The sequence below is a fragment of the Thunnus maccoyii genome, chromosome 9 (genome assembly GCF_910596095.1).
Source record: "Thunnus maccoyii chromosome 9, fThuMac1.1, whole genome shotgun sequence".
Lineage (NCBI taxonomy): Eukaryota > Metazoa > Chordata > Actinopteri > Scombriformes > Scombridae > Thunnus > Thunnus maccoyii.
In genome coordinates this window covers 31,977,413-32,000,978 of record NC_056541.1, presented here as the reverse complement: position 1 = coordinate 32,000,978, position 23,566 = coordinate 31,977,413, and the positions used below count along the sequence as shown (strand labels likewise).

The 23,566-nt window shown below is 39.6% G+C and overlaps 1 protein-coding gene across 3 annotated transcripts in view; it reads left to right on the top strand.

The window, feature by feature from the left end:
- Window positions 1–23,566, top strand: part of whrnb (whirlin b) — a 92,016-nt gene that overhangs the window by 50,630 nt on the left and 17,820 nt on the right. For all 3 annotated transcript variants that reach the window (XM_042421335.1, XM_042421334.1, XM_042421336.1), the window contains exons 3-5: window positions 2,734–2,859; window positions 14,834–15,108; window positions 16,636–16,672. In XM_042421335.1, coding sequence (XP_042277269.1) covers window positions 2,734–2,859; window positions 14,834–15,108; window positions 16,636–16,672 — 438 coding nt within the window. The remainder of the gene's footprint in view (window positions 1–2,733; window positions 2,860–14,833; window positions 15,109–16,635; window positions 16,673–23,566) is intronic.

The window sequence follows — 23,566 nt, the reverse complement described above, 5'->3', positions numbered from 1 at the left end:
ATTTGGTCTTTTTTTTTTAATCGATTCATGGTCTTCATATTGTTTATTCGTTTGTTTTTGTTTGTATTGTTTTGTTATGTTTTACTGGGGTGGATGGGACAGAAACAGGAAGCAGGGTATTGAGTTAGGATTATATGTAGATTATGATATGAGAAAAATATTGTACAATCTATTCACATAATGACACAGTATGCAGATCCAAATAACACACTGTATTAGTGTCTACTAATTTTACATTACATACTACAAGGAGAATTTTCCTAAACTCTTTCATTCAGTGAGTAGTAATCAGGGGTACATGGTCAAATGTGCACTGTGTGAATGTATGGAGCACATGGTTTTGGTAACTGAGGCCAGAGCTGTGCTCCTGTAATGCAGTTTGAAAACAGTGTTGCAGTAGGAGGTGTGATGGCCATGGCTTCAATCATAACCAATTTACATCACTTATTCTCCTTCCCATTAAAGTCAGTGCACTCTGTGCTGCAGCACTCTGATAATTTGCTGGTGGCAGACAACACTCCAGAGCGGCTCTGCTATCAAAGCTTCTCCTGAGAGAAATATTCGTCTGCATGAAGTGCAGAATCTCCACAAGTAACTACAACTAGACAATGTGTATCATTTTTGTCTCAAAGTATCATCAGCACATTCAATTGATATCACAGTTGTAGGAAAACAAGACTACTGGGTGAAAACTGGCTCGTTCTGAGTTTCTCACTGTGTATTTATTCTCCTAGAGAGTTCTATAATAACACAGTACATGACTGGTACTACATATCTGTTGGGACGGGTAGCAGTGCGTTTGGTTATTATGAATTATTAAATCAAAAGACTATTAATATCAATCAATAATTCGGGCAGCAACTGTTAAAGAACCTCACATGGGGAGACAAAACTGTCAGATCTGTGAGAAGCACAGTTGGTTATTAACAATAATTAATAATTATCAGAGATGATTAATTGATTATAAAAATTAATAGAATTATTAATATGAATTAACAATTACGGGGCACCACCCGGAAATAGGGACCAGTAACCAAAACAAAGTAGTTTCATAAAAGAGTTCACCTAGAATGTTAATATCTGAGAGATATCAACATTCAAAGGTGAACAAAGAAGGGTTGAATTCGAGCTCTGACTCCTCCAATCAGCCACTTTTCACCATATGATAAACACAATAATGACAAAAGACTTCTCTTTAAGATATAACAGTATTTATTAAACTTAGCAAAATTAACAAATTTAACAAATGCTTCATTCAATAAACTGCTATTCTAAAATCTAAGTCTACCTAAGCAAACACAAACAGCTATGTACAGGATGAACACATGCAGGTGAATGCATGTGTCTGTGTGTGTGTGTGTGACGTGATGACGTCATGGGTCGGGGACGCGGCCGTGACTACGGGAGGAAGTCATGTCACGTGAGAACCACACGGCAAGAACCGAACGCCGACCATGGCGTCTTGCAGTCACCCAATTCCGTGAAAACACACGTGTCTGATGGCGGATAGCGAGGGCAGAGTCCCACGTTATCTGACTATCAGATGTGCAAAAAGATGTCGGTGCGTGTATGTGTGTGTGCGTGTCGAAAGAGAGGGAGGAAAGAGGAGGGAAAGCGATCGTGAGAGAAGTGGTTCCTTTGTCCACAGAGAGAGCACATACGGACGACAGTCTGAAACAAACAGTTACAAACACAAACAGCAGGACAAACACAAAACAGTCTAGCGTGGTGAACACAACTAAACAGGCAGCAAACTTAAAATACTCCTCAGAGTACAGCAGAGCAAATGGACTCGGCGGTCTGTCAATCCACACAACAAAACAATAGCAATAAAGCTAAAAAGCTAAAAGCTAAACAACAGCACTGATGCTGAAACTAACACACAATAACACTGCCTCTGCCCAGACTTAAGCCTCTTACTTGGTTGCTTCAGAAAGCGAGCAGGGTGTGTGTTAAGTCTTTCTGTCCGGCTCGGTCCTCAGCCGGAAAAGCATCTCGTGGCCAGGCCTTCTTTGTGTGACCGCATGGTTTGAGGCCCAACATATCCATCTATCCATACATTTGCCACTGCTCATCAGAGTTGCAGCATTGTGCATGCTAAACAAGGCAGCCTAGACTAGCCTCTAAAGGGAGATGTCCACACAGCAACCTGATCACATACTGAAACCACCTCAACATTTTGATGTGAAGGAGCAGCAGCTGTAATCTACGTCTACTCATCCTGCAGGATGAACCCAGTCACCCTGTGAAGGAAACTCATTTTTTCCTATAGAATCCACAGTCTCATTTTTTAAGTCTTTACACAAAGGTCATGACCATAGTTGAAGGTTAGAACATAGTTCGACTGATAAATGGAGATCTCTGCCTTTTTACTGACGCCACCTCTTGACCTCATGTTCCATCTTACCTTCACTTGTGATAAAGACCCCAAGATACTTACTCTTTCAAGCAATTCACTCCAATCCTTTAGTGAGCAATCCATAGTTTTCTAGTACAGAATACAGACTCCCAAGTCTGCAAACTTTATATGAAAGTTAAATATTCCAAGTGCAAAACATAGTAATAATGGCCACAGTAGCATTGCTTGTTAGTGACACATCCTGTACTACATCCTTCCATTTAACTCAAGTCCACATTGAGACATCAAAAAACCAAAAGGGTGCTTGCAAGAAAGAACATGTTTTTGGTTAATTAACAACACTGAAGGATCTCAATGGTGTGTCTCTCTTACAGGTCAACCTGAATATGGACGATGGTCGCTCTCTGGGCCTAATGATCAGGGGTGGTGCTGAGTATGGACTGGGGATCTACATCACTGGAGTGGACCCTGGATCTGCAGCAGATGCCGGTGCACTTAAGGTACCCTGACTCAATGTATCTTGATAGTACTGCTAATGTAACACTGCAAAATCTGTCCAATTTGTCCAGTTCAATACAGATTAAGATCTTTCAGAGGGCTCCAGCTTCATTACCTGAAGTTATCTATAAAAATTCTAGGTTTCACTCTTGCCACTGTTGTCTCATGCTAGCTGCTCTGTGAGGCTGTACTAAGGCACAGCAGTGCTTTAATCGAAATACTAATGCAGCATGGTAACCTGCTCCCAATGACAATGTTGATATGCTGATGTTTGGCAGGTATAATGTTTCTTTGTTTAGTGTGGTGGCATGCTATCTTTTTCTAATTAGCACTGAAGACAACGTACAGACTAATTGGAAAGTCAGGTGATCACATTCACGATCAAGTTATAACACTTCATCCTGTGAGGAACGTGACTGTCAGTCTGACATCAGTCTGTCAACCTGCTGGGACCAGAGGAAAGGCAGAAAACTTTGACCTGCTGGTGGTGCCAGATGAAAAATCCAGGATCACCAAAGTCATTAGGATTTATTTTCTCTGAACCATGAATATTTGTTCCAAATCTCATGACAATCCATCCAATAGTTGCTGAGATAAAGGAGAATGAAAGAAATAAAGAATAAGAATAATAAAGAATAATAATAAAGAAAAAGTCAAAGGATCACCAACAGTATTAGGATTCATCCTCAGGAGAATGTATAAGTTTAGTTTTAGTTTTGTTGTTTAGTTTTTAGTCACTATGTTTCCAATAGTTAAATATTTCAGCCAGAACCAAAGGAGGCCAACTAGCAGACTGGAGGGCCAACATTTCCAATGCCAGTGCCATATGGCATGGCTAAAAACTGAGGTGTTTTTCACTTTTCAAGGAAACTGCTTAAAGGGCCATACTGCCATTTTGCATTTGAATGCAGTAATATCACCTATTTTCCATGCATGCTGTAGTGTGTTTTTAATCGTTTCCATTCCTTCTAAGCAAACATTGTTTTTTTTATTCATTCCTGTACAATATGGAAACAGAGACTGAAACTTGAAATGAGTAATCCATCACAATGAACATTGCGTCTGCTTTCATTGTTGTCAAAGTTAGATTACTGCTGTGTAGTAATTCAATTCTCAGCGCAGACTGATTTGGAAACTCTGCACTGCATCACTACGATCACATAGATTTGACAAAAACAGAAGCAGACATGATAGTGATAGATTACCTATATAAGGTGAGCTTTGAATTAATTTTCATACCAAGTGGAAATGTAGAAAACACTTTTGATAAATCCACACTTGATTTGTGGAAGAACAAATTTTGGGATGTTCCTTTCAGTTTTAGTCAATGTGTTGTTGATGTGAAGATTTCCGACAGTGTCAGCTGTCATCCCTAACACCTGATTCAGATGAACCTGTTAGCATTCCTGCCACCTGCTCCCTATTAGGCTGCTAAACCTGTTAGCGTTGCTAACATCTGCTACCTGCCTTACAGCCTCAGTCAGGCAGCTGGTTTCACTTCCATGACAGGCCTGCTTTATTAGCCATGCTAAATCTCAGCTGTGTGCTTTCAGGTCAGCTTTCTGCCTCAACAAGCAGGCCACTCTCACTCTGTGCTATTTTTTAACCAGCCTGAGGCGAGGAAAACATAAGCCAGTGTTTCCTACCTGTAAACAATGTGGCTGAAACCTCAATATGGCTTTCATGATAATATCAAACTGTGTCCTACTTGAGGATAAAAATAAAACCTCAAATTTATGGTTTGATTCTTTACTAGTCCAAACTAATTGGGACACCTGGAAAAAATAATCCTACTATGAGAGAAAAGAGGTTAAAATAAAAGCTAAGTGTGAAAGGCATTCTAAAAATTCAAATGTCATCCTTTGAAAGATGCAGCCTGACATTTCTCAGTTTTGTTGACAGAGGGAGATGAAGTTTTTTTTTTTTTTATCATTGAGGACTGGCTGGTAATGCAGCAAAACTACAGCTTTTCACATGCTGACAGCAGGTAAAGGGAGAAAACAGGGAAAGTGAAAGAGAGGAAGTGAATATACAAAGAGATGTAGTGGATGTTTTTTCTTCAGCTCAAGTATGTGCTTTTATCCACTCCTAGTCTGAGTCCATTCATTGTTTGTAGACACATTACAGTGTGTGTGTGTGTGTGTGTGTGTGCGTGCATGTGTGCGTGCATGTGGTGGTCTGGATGTAGAAGAAGGAGTGATCCTGCCGTTGCAGGTGGAGAAAGAGGTTGTGTATCCTTTCCCTGTCCCTCTCTCCTTGTATACCAGACACTGCAGCACATGATCATCACATCATAAGTCAAACATGCATAAGTGTGAAGACAAATTATTTTCAGAAAAAGTTAAATAATGCTTTTTTATTCAAAAAGTCTACATACCAGCAAATTTAATGTTAAGAATATATCAGTTCATGTCATTTTCTATCATTTAATTACAGGATGTGTAATTTTTTTTTAGACCATATTATTATTTTCATAGATTACACATTTATTTTGAACTAGTTTTGATACTGCTCTTTCCCACTAACACAATTAATTCATGAATGGTTTCATTTTAATAAAAATGAAGCTTTTGTCAGGCAAGGCCTTAAGTTCTCAATATGCTTTTAACTAAGAGCGTTTTGGATCATCTAACAGTGTCTGTAGAATCAGTAACTTCCCAAACATATAATACCAACTCAACCAACCTGGCCAGGTGTGCAGAGGTGAGAGAGAAGGCAGGGTGTGAACTTCTTTATCAGCGTCTCCCTTTTCATTCTTCACACGACTAGTTCGGTGTCATTTTTTTATAGTGCCACTATCAGGCTGAAATTGTTGCTTGCACACCACAATAACTGTATCAAAAGCTAATGAACAGATTACCATGAACTTCACTAAGCAAAGTCAAGCTTCCCACATGATGATGAGTTGAATTTTACTTTAGCAGCACACTTTGGCAAAAATGTCAACTTTGCTAACTATTGAAGTTCTTTGAGAAATTTACAATGTAGTACGAAGTCACGAGGTTGTGACATGTATCACAACAAGCTAGCAATGGACTCTAAATGTAGCTGAACTGAACTACCTTCAGAAGATGTAAATGATTGCTGTCATCAGTCTTTAGAGCTGTTTCTAAACAAACTACTGTTATCTTCATAATGATGAAACATGTCACTCAGTGCTCATTAACGTGTTTTTAAGAGTTTCTGAACAACAACGGAGGTCTTCAGCTACACTGGCTAAATACTATACTAGTTTTAGCTTTCTTGCAGCTGATTAAGGCCAAAACAAACAGCAAACATGTAGTTCGCGTTATTACATCACATTCCTTAAATTCAAGCCATTGTATCTATATGGTTGTTTATAATGACTAATAATAACCCAAGAAAAAATAATAAGGCACTGCAATTAACCATTATTTTAATTATCAATCAATCTGTTGATTATTTTCTCAATTAATCAATTAGTTGTTCGGGCTATGAAATGTCAGAAAATGGTGAAAAATGTCAGTAGAAAACTAGAAGATCCATCACCTCAGCCCTATGTGAAGAGGCCAGACTGAAAGTCATATTACTCATTTATATTTGTGCAACTCAGTAACAGTTGCTTTTGCCCATTCATTACTTTAAGAGAGTGAAACGCTCAGCCATATCCATTAGAAAGTGATATAAATCTGCTCTAAATCCATTTAATTAGAGGCTGTTTCTGAACCTTGGAGAGGTTGCTTTGACACTAGATTAGAAATATAAAGATGAACAATTTAAATTCTCTGTTCGTTTGTATTGTTAAATACTATTTCACAAGCTGGTATGGATGAGAAATGAAATCTTTTGTTTCTCTGTCTTTTTCCATTTAGATTTGATTATAGATTTTCCATGACTGCCAAACATACGAGAAAGACAGTATGACAATACAAGGACATGGCTATTGCACAGACAAGACAAGCCAGTGGAAGCAGGGAGGGGGATGCTGACGATGTTAAATTATTCTATTTAACACATAGTGTGACCATAGGAACACATGCATGCAAATGATTTTACATCAACATATGCTTGCTCCAATAAAAAACAAAAATCGCTTTACAGGGACAGACAAGTTGGTTGAGACCAGGAGTGAATATTATGAGTCCAACAATGACCTTGTTAAATTACAAAGAGAAGAAAGCAAGATATTATGAGTCCAAAAATGACCTTATTGTGTCTCATATGCCATTCCATCCCCTATCCAGATATAACATGAGTGATGCAGCTTCTTCCATGCCTATAAGGTTCAGAAAGTCCTCCAACCATTCATTAAGTTAAAACATTGACCTTTCTAACTTTCCAGTTCATAAGAATTATGCGTTTTGTTGCAAGGCATGCTAACGCAACAATTTTTTGTACAAATGTAGAATGTATGCCATCGGGCTGGATGCCCATCAAGCATGTAGCTGGACATAGAGCTAAGTCCATGTTCAAGCACTTTGAAAGAGTGATTCTAACTACATGTTAGAGGGCCTTCACAGCTGGACAAAATCCTAAGAGTGCACAAGGGTGTCCACCTTCCCATAACCATGCCAGCATAGGGTTTGATCCATCTTTTTAAGTCTAGAGGGGGTGATGTATGCTCAGTGCACTATTTTCAATTTTATTACCCTAAATTGTACACATTTGGACAGTGATACTGAGTTCCTGTATTTCATTCCCTCAGGTTTCCAGATGAAAGGGGCAGAACCTAAATGAACAGAACGCATAAAAACATTAGCAGGATGGCTTCACTTTTAATATTATTATTTGATTATATCTAACACCTTGGGTATAGAGGTAAGTGGATCAGATAAAGTCTGCCCATTGAGATACTATGTCTGGATTTTCATTAATAGCACAGGTTAAGGGCTCAAGGGCTAAAATAAATATTGAAGGAGATATTGGGCACCCCTGCCATGTCCCTTGATATAGATGGAAAGGGTCAGAAAGAATGTTGTTCATGATAGAGTGCTCTAAACCATTTCATACAGACAGGACCAAATCTGAATTTTGATAAAATATTAAATAAATATGGCCATTCAGTCCTGTCAAAGGCTCTCTCAGTGTCCAGCGATTGCAAACATCCAAACATCACCTGAAGCAGCCTCCTCATGTTATCAGCTGACTGACACCCAGCCACAAATCCCACCTGGTCCAGCTTCACTAGAGGTGTAAAACTTTCTCCAGATGGAGGGCAAGTACTTTTGCAAAACACTTAATTGTTGTTTAGGAGACTTAAAGGTCAGAAATTGCTCATTAACTGGTGGTCTCTCCCAGGCTTTGGAAGAAGGCATGTTGTGGTGCTACACATTGTCAAAGACATTGACTGATTTTCTATCATGACATTGTACAACTTAACTTACAATGGAGACAAGACAGAAAGCATTTATAAAATTCAATAGTGAAACCATCACCTCCAGGGGTCTTACTCAATGAAAGAGATTTTATAGCTCTAGACTCTATATATTATATTTAATACAGGAAGGGGGACGTTCTTCAAGAAAGAATCCAAGCTATGATCTTGTAGTGTGCACTCAGCTTGTTTCTCTGTCTGACGGTTGGTCTCTTATGCTGCCTTTTGACGTCACACTCCTGAATATTATGTCAATATTGTGTGAGTTCTGCCTGCCGTTTGTGTGTACTCCATCTCTGCTGTGGCTTGATGTTTAATTAGTATCAGCTCCTCTCTTGCCAGAGGTCAAGCCGCAGATTTGCCTGTCACATCCAATGCATTGGAATGTGTCTTTGGCAGGCTGATGTGAGATTAAAATTAATTTCCAGCTATTTTGGTAATCAATTAATGATTTTCAGTAAAAAAAAAAAAAATAGAAAAAATGCCCAAATCCTCTGGTTCCAGCTTCATAAAAGACCAGTGTGAAGGATTTAGTGACATTTAGCAGTGAGATTACAGATTGCAAACAACTGAATACCCCTCCCCTCACCCCCTGTTCTGTCTGTTCTGGGCTACTGTAGAAAATAAGTGTGTGCCCGAATACAAATAAGTTATTCGGCTAAGCACAAATAGTGGGGTTTTGGGAAGAAAAAAAACATGTCAAATACCAGCATGCAGGTCGGTTACATCGCTATCTCAGTCTCTCTCCTCTGCTCCGCTGTTACGTCTATCAGCAGGTCTCAACAAAGGGAGTCACATCCACCTGCTACATGACGCACATTTCCTAATTTGGACATCACTCCTGGAGTTGGGGGTGTTCCCCAGAGATAAAGCTGAGCTCCCAAGGGACTCTCCATAACCTGTTGTTCCCCTTCCCACAAAGTTCAATTGTAAAAAAGAGGCAATGAATGAAAAGTGCAAAGCAAGAATCACCTTTGAAGTTCTTCCCTACACATTACATGGCATGCTGTCTCTGTGTTTATGGGTGTATAAATAGGTAGAGGTCTGTCTGCAATGAGGCGAAGTTTTAGCTCAGTAGTCAGTGCAGTCCGCAATGATCTGGGAGACTCCAGTTTGAGAGCCAGTGTGGGGACCTCCTTCATAAGGTCGTTTATTCATGAACGCTTATTGTAACACTTTGATTTTCTAAAATTAAAAGCGTAATAAAAACAAAAACAGGATTTTTAAGCCTCTCTCCACTTTTATTCAAATACAAATACAAATAATTTTTTCTGCCTCAACAAATACAGATACAAATACTGGGCTCTCTGCACATCCCTAGTAGAAACATGGCAGTGCAACATGGTGGGCTCCATGGAAGAGGACCTGCTCCCTATGTAGATATAAAGGGCTCATTCTAAGGTAACAAAAACACTTCTTATACACTCATTAAAACATACTTATGAATACTATATTCCATTTCTGGTCTTTCCGAGTCCATTCTGCTAGATGCCACTAAATTCTACACACTGGCCCTTTAAATGTCAATATTTCCCAGTTTCTTTAGTTCTCTATGAGAGTAAACTGAATATCTTTGTCTGTTATATTGACTGTTGTATCTTGGGCTTTGGGAAACAGTGGTCGATCACCATTTTTTGACATTTTATAGACCAAAGGACTAATTAATCGAGAAAATAATCAACAGATTATTCCATAATGATAAAAATTGTTAGTTGCACCCCTACTAATATGTGACAACAGTAACGTGCTGATGTTTAGATGTTGTCATGTTTAGACTTTTCACTCAAAACAGCAATTGTCAACCTCATGGTGGCACTAGAGGAAAGGTTAGGAGATCACCTACTCATTAAAATATATTATCTAAAAACCATTGAGCTTTTAAAGCTCATGTTGGACAGTCCCTTTGTCATTAACAGCCACTCAGTGAGTCCACTGCAGCCCGGCAAACTGCTCCTGCTGCTGAAAATAGCCATTTGCCCTCTCCCTGTGAAAAGGACAAATACATTGCACCCCCAGCACCCTGCACACACACACATACGCACACACTTTATTTCACACTTCATCATGAATGATCAATGAAACACAACTTGTAAATCATGACAGCAGGAAAGTGGGTGAGAGTGGGAAGACTTGGAGAGGATAACGTCTTGCGCTGGTCAGGATGTGAGCTGGGAATAGCGAGGTGTAGCGCTGAAGTCCAACTAGTAGTTTATAATTAAAAAATAGAACAAAGATATATCTTAAGAAATCTACTGGAAAGCCATAATATCTAATCGAGCATTCAGGATGATATTTGGTAACAATAAGAAGAAGAAGAAAATGGTAATTTCTGCAATGGGGAAGTAGATTGAGCCCTTATAGCCAATGAATTGTATTCATGTTACTATTTGTTACTGTGTGAATAATCATGGACAAAATATGTAAATCAAGAGCCCTTTTATCTTCGCAGGGTTCAGTTGTGGAGTTTCATTTAGGCTGAATCTGCTTCACATAATCATGTTGGTGCGGTGAGGTGTGAAGGAGAGAAGTCAATAAGTAATTTCTGGCTTTACTTGTCCTGCTGTAATACAGTGGAAGCTGTTTTTCTGCTGCTTTCAGCACTCCCTTGTGTTTTTCTGCATCATCTTGTGTCCTTCTCTATCTCTCGTCTTTATATTGATTGAATCTCATTTGGCTAAATTGCTGCAGGCAGGCAGGATTATTCACTTTAACGCAGTATTATATATCAGATGAACATGAAGGTGACCATTAGTGATGCATGCATGAATAAAAATTAGGTAAGCTGTGACCTCTATTCACGTAAGAGTAATAGCTTACCACCGTTATAAACAAAAGTCTGTTACTGTGTGTTTGCAGAAAAACATTATTTTCTTGCACCATCCCCTTGAGGCTTCTCATCCTCATTAAAGGGGCATTCTACCACTTTCTCATATAAAGGTCAGTGTACTCATCATTCAGAGTAATTCTCAGCCTGTGAAATCAGATATATAATGTTTTCTGTGGCTCTGGCAAAGCTTAGAAGAAAGTCTGCATTACAAACTTTGTTATTGAGGTCGTAGTGGGTGGTGGTGGTGAACTGGAGTGCATTACATTGAAAAGTGTTCCTAATAAAGTGCTCAGTGAGTGCTTCAGTTGATGACACACCTACAAATATGGCAGGGAATGTTCAGAAACCTGGATCAGGTGTTTCCATGCCACGGTATCCTGTTTTCTATGGGAGTACTCCAGCTACAGTCTCAAAACTAGAATAAGGCCTTATCTAGGTTTCTGAAACCAGCTGGTGGTGTTTACATGTGCAACACATAACCTAGATAATTAAAGATTCTAATCATAACCTGGACACTCATGTGCATATAAACACATGGCATGTTGTAGCATGTACAATGTAGCCAGTAGTTGATAGTAGTAGATATCTGAGACTGACAGATGATCAGATCGATTGACTCATTTTATCGTTCATTTTAGTGGTTTTAGCCTCCATACATTTTCAAAAACTGTATAGCTTTAAAATATCCTTTTCTTAAACTTGAATAATCAAAATTGCATTCACAGTACAGGGTTTCATAACAGCAGCACTGTTGCACAATCTCTAACAGCAAGACCTAAATACTACGGATAATGAAATGGAAGAGGGACACTGATTATGAAAGAGCCATGAGTGTTTTGCCTCTTCATTTGAACAACAAAGACCACACAGCAGTGACCACTGATTGGTTTTGGTTTTCCTCTCGTGTGGTCTGATGAATACTGTTGATCACATTGTCTTATCTGTGATACTCTCCTCTGACACACTGTGTTGAGAAGGGCCAGGACCTCACCTATTGTCGAGCTGTCTACAGGAGGATAATTAGCTGCAGTGCAGCATTAGTGTTTATGAGTGTGTCTGTGTCTGTGGCACCCTGCAGACAACTCAACGAGTTGGGAAAGTAAGGATGACCTTGGATTTCACACTGCTTGTTTGGTATAAAATCTCTGGCCTAAGGTTGTAACAATGAAAAAAAAATGGAATCAGGATTGGGATGCATTGCACACATAGAGGTGCATACATAGCCTCAGAGATATTGAGTGTTTGTACATGTTTACTGGTAGTGGTAGATTTATATTTATACTTTTGCCTCACTTTGGGGATTTTGGAATTTCCAGGAACATGTCTGCAAAATCTACCGCTCCTTTTCCCAGGGACTCACGCATATTTACAAGTATGTTTTGTTTAAAGTCCTAAGTTTAAAGCACTAATTAGTATTACTTCATTTTTAGGTTAACAACAAACAAATGACTTTGTGTAATGTGAAAGGAATTGCTCATAGCGTCAAACCCACAAAGAATTATCACTGAGGTTCCTCTCAGCTCTACTAAGCTTGTTTGTCTGTTTCAGCTCATCGTTTTACTTTTCTGGCACACAACTTTACTGTTTTGTCTCAGTCTCACTGTTCTTATCAAAAGTGTTTCCAGCAACAGCAGGCAACTGTTTTCAGTGAAAACTGTCATTCAATAGTGGAACATTTAGCAGCCAAAGCCAGGACTTGGACCTGGCTTCTCTGTGCCTTAACTCTGGGTCCTGCAGCACAAGACACAGCAGCTATCCTTACCCATGTTTCTCAGACTGGTCAACTTGTCAACTTTACACTTAGACACAATGTGGTTTTCTTAGTTTAGCACTTAAGGCCATATTCAGACCAAATCAGGCGTTGCGGTGTACCTCTGTAGGGTTATGTGGAGGAGTGTAGGGGTGTGGGCATGTTTATTTGTAACAGCTGTGAAACAATCAGAGAATAACATTTTATTTCTCTCATTTACCTGCTTTCTCATTACTACCGCTAGCTCTCTTCATTTACTTTCTGCTTTGTGCTATCAGCTCGCTTGCGCTCTCTCGCTCCCTCTTTTTCTCTTGTCTTTTTAAAAATGAGTCAGGAAGCCGTCAGCAAAACCTAACTTAACCTCTAACATTACGGAACAAAGAGAAATGTCCTCCCCTTGTCCTAGTAACATCTTTGTCCTCCCTCATGGCAGGGTTATACATCTCTGGGGTCTCATTTTTAACCGTTGCACCGTTGCACTGTTGTTAGAAGACAGGGGAAATTGGTAACACAGATCGTGAGGTGGTGAATTGAAGCCAGATTGTATACTAATCCTCTAACACATTTTATTTCACTTAGTATCAAATTTCACTTATAGATCGACATTATCATAAACCTTCAAACCAGCAGTGTTTTAATATCTTCTAATACTGTGCATATAACAACAGGTATGATTTTAGTTTCCATATAGTTTATATGTGTAAAATTGCTGCAGTGAACACATGATTGTGCTGTCACTGGAGACGCTGCGGTAGCTGCCACACACACTCTGCCTTCTCCAGTCACCTCACTGCCTGGCTGTCACTGTCCTTCATCTGCAGCTGCTTAAGTACAAGGGATGAGCGAGAGGGTCCGAAACGCAGACTCTCGACACTGATTGGTCAGGCATCTCAAGACAGAGAGACTGATTGGTGCAGTGAAAGAAACACATGTACATCAATATTCATGAATACATTTGCATCGACCATTTATGTTTGAATGTGGGCATGTGGAGGTTCAGGATATGAGGCTGATCCACATGCGCACATTTCCAGGTGGACTGTGATTTATAAAGGGGAAACATACGTGCATTTGTGCGTACACATGGTTTTATAAATCTAAATATTTTTTTTGTGCACACCATTTTCAGCTTTCTTGCGCACGTACACTTTTAGTATGGATCCTAAGCACTGGTGCAATGGTGCAAAGTCTGGGATTCACAATCGTTTGGGTGTGATCCAGTGTTATGGTGGTGAGACATGTCCTGCAATTTCTTAAAGGAAGGTACAGTAAACCACCAGGGGAGCATGGTTTTAGAGCCCATCACTAAGGCTTGCTAGGTCTTCCAGCCAGCAAGAGGGTACCCTACATCACACTTAGCAAACAGCGAGTCAGGGCCATTTACACAAATTAGCTGTTAGCACCATTTCACTAACAAAGAGTATAAAAGTAGATTTATTTGGATTGTCGAGAGGGTTCAGGATTGATGAGGAGTATGATTGGCTGGATGCGGATAAAGGAGAGGGATCAAGGGGTCAATTGCCGGGGGATGAATGGGTGCTGAAGGTTGGTCCGGGTCGTGTATGGTGGGATGATGGGGTGATGGTGTTGGGATGACCGGGGACCAAATGGAATCACAAAGAGACTGGAGCATCTAGGAACCCGGGGGTCGAGACTCAGGGTGGGGGACATGTCTCGATGAGCTTTCTGCTTCGTCATCCCCCCGTGGTTCCTAGAATAGGATGAGAAGAATCACTTATGTGGAAGTATTAACCCTAACGAGCATGTCTTTGATGGTGGGAGGAAACCGGAGTACCCGGCGGAAACCCACGCGAACACGGGGAGAACATGCAAACTCCACACAGAAAGGACCTGGGACGGTGTGGTCTTGTTCCTGAACTTTGTTATAATAATAACTCCATATGTCATCCTACTGTAGGCTGCACATGACTTTGGATGATATTTAGCCTGCTTCTGTTTGTCATCCAGAATTCTAAGAAATTATGTCTGCAGTTGGTCTGCATGGCGATAATGAGAATGTAGTGATTCTGTTTACTTAAACTGGTCCTTCAATTGCCTTGACAGGTGGGTGACCAGATCCTGGAAGTGAATGGGCAGAGCTTTGTCACCATCTCCCACGATGAGGCGGTTCACATCCTCAAAACAGGGCACCACCTGCTGATGAAGGTGAGGGATGTGGGTCGTCTCCCTCATGCACGCACAGTGGTGGATGAGACCAAATGGATCAGCAGTCAGGCCATAGCCGAGACCAACGCTACAGTCAACCCAAGTTCAGTCACCAACCCTGCTGTCAATGCCGGCATCCTCCCTAGTATCAGTGCCAGTGCCTGCAATTCAAGGTGAGTGCATTATAACTGTCAACAGCATTGAATCAGGCACATCATTTTAACTGATAACTGACCTGTGCCTCTTTGTTTCCACATTAAGTACTTTTTTTTGTTGTTGTTGATTAAAAATTTTGTATTTAGAGAGTATCAGCTATTTTTATAGGGTAAAACCACCATTTAACACCCTGTACCTAACAACTTATATTTCACACTATCTAAATGTAAAAAGTGAGTGCGGCCCAGAAGCAGCCCTATGCTCTGCTGTGCTAAACTTACACACCCCATCCAATTTTACAGAAGCTGCATCAAGCTGTACAGAGCAGATCAAGCTGGGCAGGAAGTCCGACACAGAAACAGCATAGAGCATCCAGTCAATTTTCAAAATAAAACATCCTGTGCAGATTCCAAATCGTATATCAACAACAAACACAATTAAATGACAAATAAAGAAACCATTTATCTACGTAGCTGACTTAACCATAGTAGTAAAATGACCAAATCAACGAAATCTGAGCAAGTTAACAAATTAGTTTAATTGCACTGCTACTGCAGTAATTATGGAAGCCTAGCAGTGCAATTTAATTTAATGTGCTCGCTGGAATCCCAACGCCTCTGGTAGGATCACATGCATTCACTAGAGTGGCTGCATCGGATGCAGACATGCCCAGTGTAATCAAGCCGTAAGACTGGTGGGAATGACCTTTCATTTTAATCCGACCATTTCTGAAGGTTAGTTGAATCATTTTCAGATTCAGATTCAGATTTCCTTTAATAGTCATTTTTATGCACTTCCATACATAAAAATAAAACAAGACAAGACAAAAATGAATACAAGACAGTGCAAGGGTCATTTTAGTATTTGTTGCTCTGGTTCTCAAATGGATCCAATTCAAATCTTTGGCATGACAATCAGATATAATACCTAATTTAGTATGTAAAAGTGAGAAAAAAATCACTGTGACCAATTCTTTTATTTATTTAGTTAATTTAGGACTAAATCAGCAACAAAAAACATGGTAGCCCAGTGTGCAAAATCTCATCTTATCTGTGGGTCTGTTTGGGGGGTACAGGGCAAAAACCTTTCCCCAGAGTGGAGGGTTGTGTTTGACAGCAAAGCAGTGTATATTATTGACATCCCCCCCACCCCCCACACCCCCCTCTCTCTCCCTCTCTCTCTCATCCACATCCATCTGTCCCCCAGCTCTAATGGAGCTGGCCCTGATTGAGAATTTGTGGAGGTATAAATTTCCCTGCCTGCTGCTGCCTTGGAAATCATACAAGGTGGCTCTTAGGTCCACACTTCATTAAAGTCACGTTGCCTCTGTCTTGCCTAAGGCTTGGCTCGGCCACCCCGCCATCTGTGATGTTGTTGTTGTGTTTTTAATGTTCTACATACATATGAATCAGTGAGGTGTAGGGGTATTTCTACTAATACTTACTTTCATATGTTGCTCTTAATTCAACTTGTTTGTAGAATAATTACAAATTAAGATATTATGTGTGTCTTAAATACACTGTGCCTTGTTTTATTTGTTGCAGACCATCTTCTGCAAGAGCCACACCTGTACTAGGAAAGGTAAGAGAGGCAGCTTGGTATTACTGCTCACTGTGTATGTGATAACACACTGTAAAGCCCTTTTAAGATTTGGAATACACAACACTGCTGGGTTCATTTATCATCATTTATCATCATTTTACATGACGTCACAACAATATGAATCATAATTTATCAGAGAAGTCTGACTATTTTATGCCTGACAGTGTCCAAGCATAGAATGATAAGACATTAAGCTGAGACTTACATTTAAATTAAAATTGTTAAAACTTAAGATGGACTGATCATTTTCTTTGTGATTTGATTTCAGTCAGAGGCACATAAATCAAGATTTGAGCATTCATCACAAATAGTCAGATTTAGTTGAAAAGGCTCTGCTCTTGAGGCTCAATGAGGATTCTGCTGAGAGAACTACAGTATCAACCCTTAAAAAACACAAACATTAGATCTTTGTTAAATCGATAATGTCAGAAACATAGCACATAAGGAGGAAAACGGGATGGTGAAGTCAGCTGCCAACAACCATATGAGATTATCAGCAGAGTAATAGTAAGAAGTGTCAGGTTATAATGACCGCTCCGTACACCTGCGTGAAAATGACTGGACTTAGCTCTGAATGAGCCAGTGACTGTGAAGCATGAATGAAACAGCTGATACCAATCAGCTAATATTGAAGTTTGACCTCAGTGCTCTGCCCTAACTAACGATAGGCTTCATTTTCTTTGCACAATCGAGATGACAGTTAAGTCATACATTTATTAGTGCTGTTAATAAGGCAATGAAGATGTGAATGTAATATGCATATTTAAAGGATGATGCTAGTGATATTCAAATCTCATGTACAGGCTCAAAACAGCAATGAATTGTGTGTGTATCAAAGCCTGTTGTACTTTATTCCTCTGTCATAGACCTCCGTTGTTGTCCAAAAACTCTTAAAAACACATCAGTGAGCCACACGGTTGCACTGGGTGACATTTTCCTTCATAACCTTGAACACACATGCTATAGTTTATTTTGACTTACTCCCACGCACACTGTCCTGCTGCCAGAAATATCCACTAGAGCACCTAATGTAGATTAATCTGCCACTAAAAATCCCCGCCCTGATTAAGAAAGTGTGCACCGGATACAGAACTATTTTGGATGAACTCGATGCATCATTTCTAACATCTTTGCATTGGTAAAAATAAAATCAAACTCCCTGTACCATATTGAATTGCATAGCATCATTCTTTTGCATCATGTCGAATTGCATTGTGTTGAATCAAATTGTGTCGAATTACAATGCGTCGCAATAGGGTGAATTGTATCACATTGGTAGTTGCTTCATATGTATCTTTAATGTATCAGATTGTTGGCAATGTGTCGAGATGCGTATTGCATCAGCCTTACACACAGCTACAGTACACACACACACACACACACACACACACACAGTCATATTTCCATCACTTCAGAGGACGTTACATTGACTTACATTTTCTGGAGACTTATCCTAACCATAACCACTACTTGCCTAACCCTAACCTGTCCTGAACTTTAAACTTTAAAGTTAATGATTTATGTTATTTTCAGAATTTTCCTGTTGTAAAATATATCCTGTTGAACCTTTTCAATGTTGAAAATGAAATTACAATGAAATAGGAGAGTTATTAGAAAGGTAATCTGACATTGGCATTGCTCAAGTCGCAATTGGGAGCATATCAATCCTCCCCCGAAACTCACAGATAGTATGCAAACAGTATATTTCACCAAATAGAAGGTGGATAATAATTGTGGAAATGGAAGGAGAAATTGAGAGTTCAGTGATAAACTCACTCACCCAGCATGTGGGTGATCTTCTAAGTAGCTTTACAAAAGGCTTTCACCACCAGAAGGGCCAGAAACTAACTGGTTGACTTCACCAAGGGAAATATTTGCTGCTGCTATATTGCCTGCTTATGTCTATTGGCTCAGTTAAGCACACTATTAAGCTACAATATGAGGCTATTGACCTTGCTAACCGTTAAGTAGGAGCTTTGCTGCTACTTGTTTGACCACAGATATAATTTATCGGTCGTTTGTTTTTGCAGGGTTTTATTGCTGACACAGATCTGCTGGTGGCACTGCTGCCAGGTTTTACTGTTACCATGCTGCTTGCAGTCTACCCATGTGCAGATATTTGCATTATTTGTTGTGAATTAATTTCATGTGGTTGATTGAGCTCAATCTTCTTTGGCTGTTTGTTGTTTGGTTCATGCTTTTACTATTGGTTGGCTTTCTGGAGGGGGTTCTGTTTGTTCACGACACCGCTCTCTAATGATGGGTAATATTTGTATAGTGGCTTAAGGGATGCAAACTGCATCCATTGACAATACTTCCTTGATATATTTGCTTCAAGAGAAACACAACATGCTGTTGTCATAGTCAACATTTCTCCGCTCACTTCTTATTCAACTCAGTGTTGGAAAAATACTGTAGAATTAACTCAAAATACTGTGCAACATATTTACTATTCTTCATTCAATTAATTAGTCCTTTAACTAGAACTAGACCTAATCAGCTGAGCTCCTGTTTTACCTGTAAGAATTAGACTTCAGCAGCTAAAGTGGGTTGTTCAGTCTGTGGCTCTTGTGTCGTTAAGCAGGATGCTATCAGGCTCAGTGTGACCGTCTGCTCTGCCATGATTAACACTATGTTACATGCAAAGATTTGATTGGCTGTATGGAAACAAGTCCTATCTATCTATCTATCTATCTATCTATCTATCTATCTATCTATCTATCTATCTATAGATAAGATTGCTGCAGTGTATCAGAGATCAAAGTGGATAGACTTGTTGTAATGTTGTCAGTGAATATATAACACTGATGTAACAGTGATGGTACTAATCAAGACTATTATTATCCTGTATTGCTCACTCTCCAACCTCCCAACCTATTGCTTCTTTTATTAAACAGTTTCAGTTGACACTGTAAACAGCTGAGCTACATGCTATTATGTGCAGAAAACTGATACACTCTGCATCAAAGGCTCTGCTATAATTAAGCAGCTATCCTTCAGAAATGGGTCCAATTTCTGTGCTCCAGGCAGCCAAGGACTAATGAGCTTTGTAATTTAAGATCGGATGGGCGGCCATGTTGATTTAATGCATGTCCAACAAGCATTTCAACAGCCGCTGGGTAACCATGAATGAATTAAAGACAGAGCATAAAGGATGCTGCTTTATGCTGAGGGAGTTTTCAGTGCTTGTATCATAGTGACTCAAATGAGGATGGTTATCATAAAGCAGCTTGTTAGTGAAGGCAGTGTGCTGTATATTAATTAGGGCCTTAGCTCCGGGGATGTGATTGGTTAGAAGTACAAGAGAAGAACATGTATGCTGACACACCATAATTTAGAGGACATCTGAGAGACTTTCTCCTAGTTATACAATTTCTATCTCTCTCTCTCTCCCTCACACACACAGACACACACACACCATTGACTGTATATAAAGATGGACGACATGACAGCTCCCCAAAAGTGAAGCCATTCATCGCGATTGCCCTCTGGTGGCTGGCTGCATTATAGGTCATAAGTCCCACCCCCTCCATGTTAGCTAATGGGACATGAGCCAAACTAAAATATCAAAGTTCACATCAAATACATTTTTCCCAAAGATGGGTGCTGTCATTTTAGGTAGTTCTCATCACCCTGATGGTTGTCTAAGTGCTCATTTTTCGGAGAAGTTTGTTTTTAATTTGTTATTTGACAATATAAAAAGGGGATATGTCGTCATGATTAAAACCTCCGTCAGACAGCGGGAAGGCTGAGGTCCCGGCGCCCAACTCCCAACTCCAGACTCTGCAGTAGGAAGTGGTGACACGTCATCCATATTTTTATACAGCCAGTGACACACACACACACACCTACACACACACACACACAAAACCAACCTAATCTGCATTGGTAAATCACCAATCAGAGCAGGTGTAGCCTTATATGTTGATGACGATATTGCAAATAAACTGCGCCCTGATTTAATATCAGGTGATCTAGAGGTTATCTGGCTTCAGCTTCACCCATCTCATGGGAAGCCTGTATTAGTGGGCTGCTGCAATAGGCCTCCAAATGCCAATGTATTATATCTTGAAAGAATCTGTGAAACATTAGAGAGTCGGATGAAAACAGAGCAATATTTTCTATTGGGGACATTAACATCACTTGGTCTATCTAGTTATTGTCCTCTTAGGAAGAAAAAAGTTACCCACAATCAGAGTTTGAGACCCAGTCATTAGCTTTCTCTGTAGCCTTTTACTTTGTGATTTACTCTCACTCCTTACCCTGCTGTGTGAAGATGAGACGTCATCTAGATCATCAGATGGAGATCCAGGGTCCTGCAACAGTGGAGCAAATCTTTTTCCCCAGTTGTACACTGGAGAATTGGGGAGAATTGTTGCTAGCTCTCCCTTTCGCAGCAGTTCATGACTTTGTCCTACTAAGGACAGAGTTTGAAAAGGTGCTATGCATGGATAATAATAATAATGCAGGCCAGCCAGTCACATCACAAATCTCCTACTATATCCACAAAAAAAATACAGTCCCAGTGATTTATAAGTATCCAGGAGCTGCTGCTCATAGTTTTATCACAGAAGAAAAACAAGAATATCAGCAGAAAATGCAAGCAGAGGCAAGAGCAAGCGGCAGAGCATCTGCACTATAAGAAAGCAGATGTGTTGTATTCACTCCCTGATGATATGTCTCCAGGTTCAGATAATATGGATGTCCTGAGGACTTCCCAGGCCAGATGAGATATATAATCCCTCTGTCCCAGGGTCCTCTGTTACTATTCACCTGATTATAACTTTTGAAGCTGACATTCCTTTTTAATGCAAAGCCATTTCTTCATTTAACAAAAGAATTAGACTGTGTGGGCTAATTAGGTCCACTTACTATCCTGCACTCAGTTTGCACTGTGCCAATTCCATCCGTTGATTAAGACCATAAAATGCAGTGGAAAAAGCTAGTAAGTAGATCTGATAAGATTATTTTGTCAAACCATTGTTTCCATGGCCAAGAATTAACTTTCATGCCCTTTTCTTCATCATCTGTTATATATTGTGTGTGACAAATGCCACATATTCTAAAATAACAATACGATAAATGACAGCCTTTCTGAATTGTGACTGCAAGAAAAACATTAAAAAATACTTGCTCTTAAAGGATAGATTCAGAGCTTCTCAACTGTGTCTTAAAACAGCAGTCAGGTGTCCATATGAACAGTGAAAGAGGTTTTCCTCAGGTTTTCCTGTAGTCATTCCTCCTGTTGATACTGGCTATTAAAAGATCCCCATCAAATGTGTTTTCATTGTAAGTGATGGGGCCAAACACATCAGTTTGTGCAAAAATGTATATAAAAGTTGATGTGAATCTTATATGAGGCTTCAGCAGTCTGAGTTAGTCATATCAAGTGGATATCTGCCACATTTACAGTCTTTTTAGCATCAAATTCTTTCTGTTTCCTCGGACAGTGTTTCCCTGTTGAGCTGCGGTGGAAGTAGAAGGTGGAAGGACTTTGGCACTAAAAAGACTATAACGTTGAAAGATATCTACTTGATTTGACACATTTGGATGGCTGAAGCTTCATATTAACTTCAGATAAAGTTTTAATTAAGTTTTGCACAGAAAGAGGACTGTAGGTTTGTCCCCCATCACTTACATTGTCAGTGCATTATGAAGAGATCTTCTAATGGTCAGTATGAACAGGAGGAATGATTACAGCAAGAAAAACGTTTCACTTTTCACAATGTTTCACTTGTCCCTTAAGTAAAAACCTAGATGAAGAGATTACCTCATGAGTGTTTGGAGGGTCTCACTTTCTGAACCTTCTGGATTAGACTGTTTAATCCTTCAACTAAGAACAAGAAGACCACAAAAAGTGGGTAACTGCAAAATATAATCTCAGAATTGTACTGTTAGGACAGAAAAAACAGATGAGACAATGCAAAAAACAACAAATCCAACACATCCTCATAATTAAACAACAGTATAGGTCTAAAAGTCAGCCGGCAAAAAATGACCAATAGTTACGTTTACACCATCTAGACCGAGATATGCCGCTTTCCACAATCATTACAAAACACTGTTTAATAATAATCGTGTTTTATGATATGACAGTGCTGTGGTTAAGGTCTGGTTAGGTTTAGGCACAAAAATGGTTAGGGTTCGGGAAGGATCATGGTTTGGGTTAAAATGATAACTTGAAACGTGGCTTATACTTTCTTAAAGTTATGCAACTTTTGTCATCATGATTACATTTTTTTAAAAAAACATCCCAACTCACGGTTGGAAACGTGACATTCATGGTTAGAAACAGGAAGTGAACATGGGTCTCCATCCACCCAACCTGCCTCCTGCTAATAAGGCAAAGTCATCTTATCAAGACACTTTATATTGATGTCATCTGAACTGTGTCACTTCCCCGGGTCATAATTACTACGGCCACTAGGTGGCGTGAACGTAAGGGTTGGTCGTAATGGCAACCTGAATTTTAGACCTATACTGTCATTTTTCTTGTGAGGATGGGCTGACAAAAACAGATAAACCAAACTAACCAAAAAGTACATATTAGTTCTTTTAACAACATTCCTGTTTTTTTGGGAAAGCTCTAGTTTGTTCATATAAAGTCTTTTCAGACTGGATTTCCATGACCCAGTTTGCAGGCTCATCTGCTCAAAAATACAGACCTAGGGAAATGTTATTTCAGCGCAGATGTAGTTTGATGTCCCAGTGGACTGATCCATTCATTCTTTAGACCACTGCTTTATCACTGTTCAAAATGCAAACCCTTTACTGCCTCGAAATACATGGAAAATCATGTACAGTGCTCAGCATAAATGAGTACACCCCCTTTGAAAAGTATGATTTTTATCAATATTTCAATGAACACAAGAA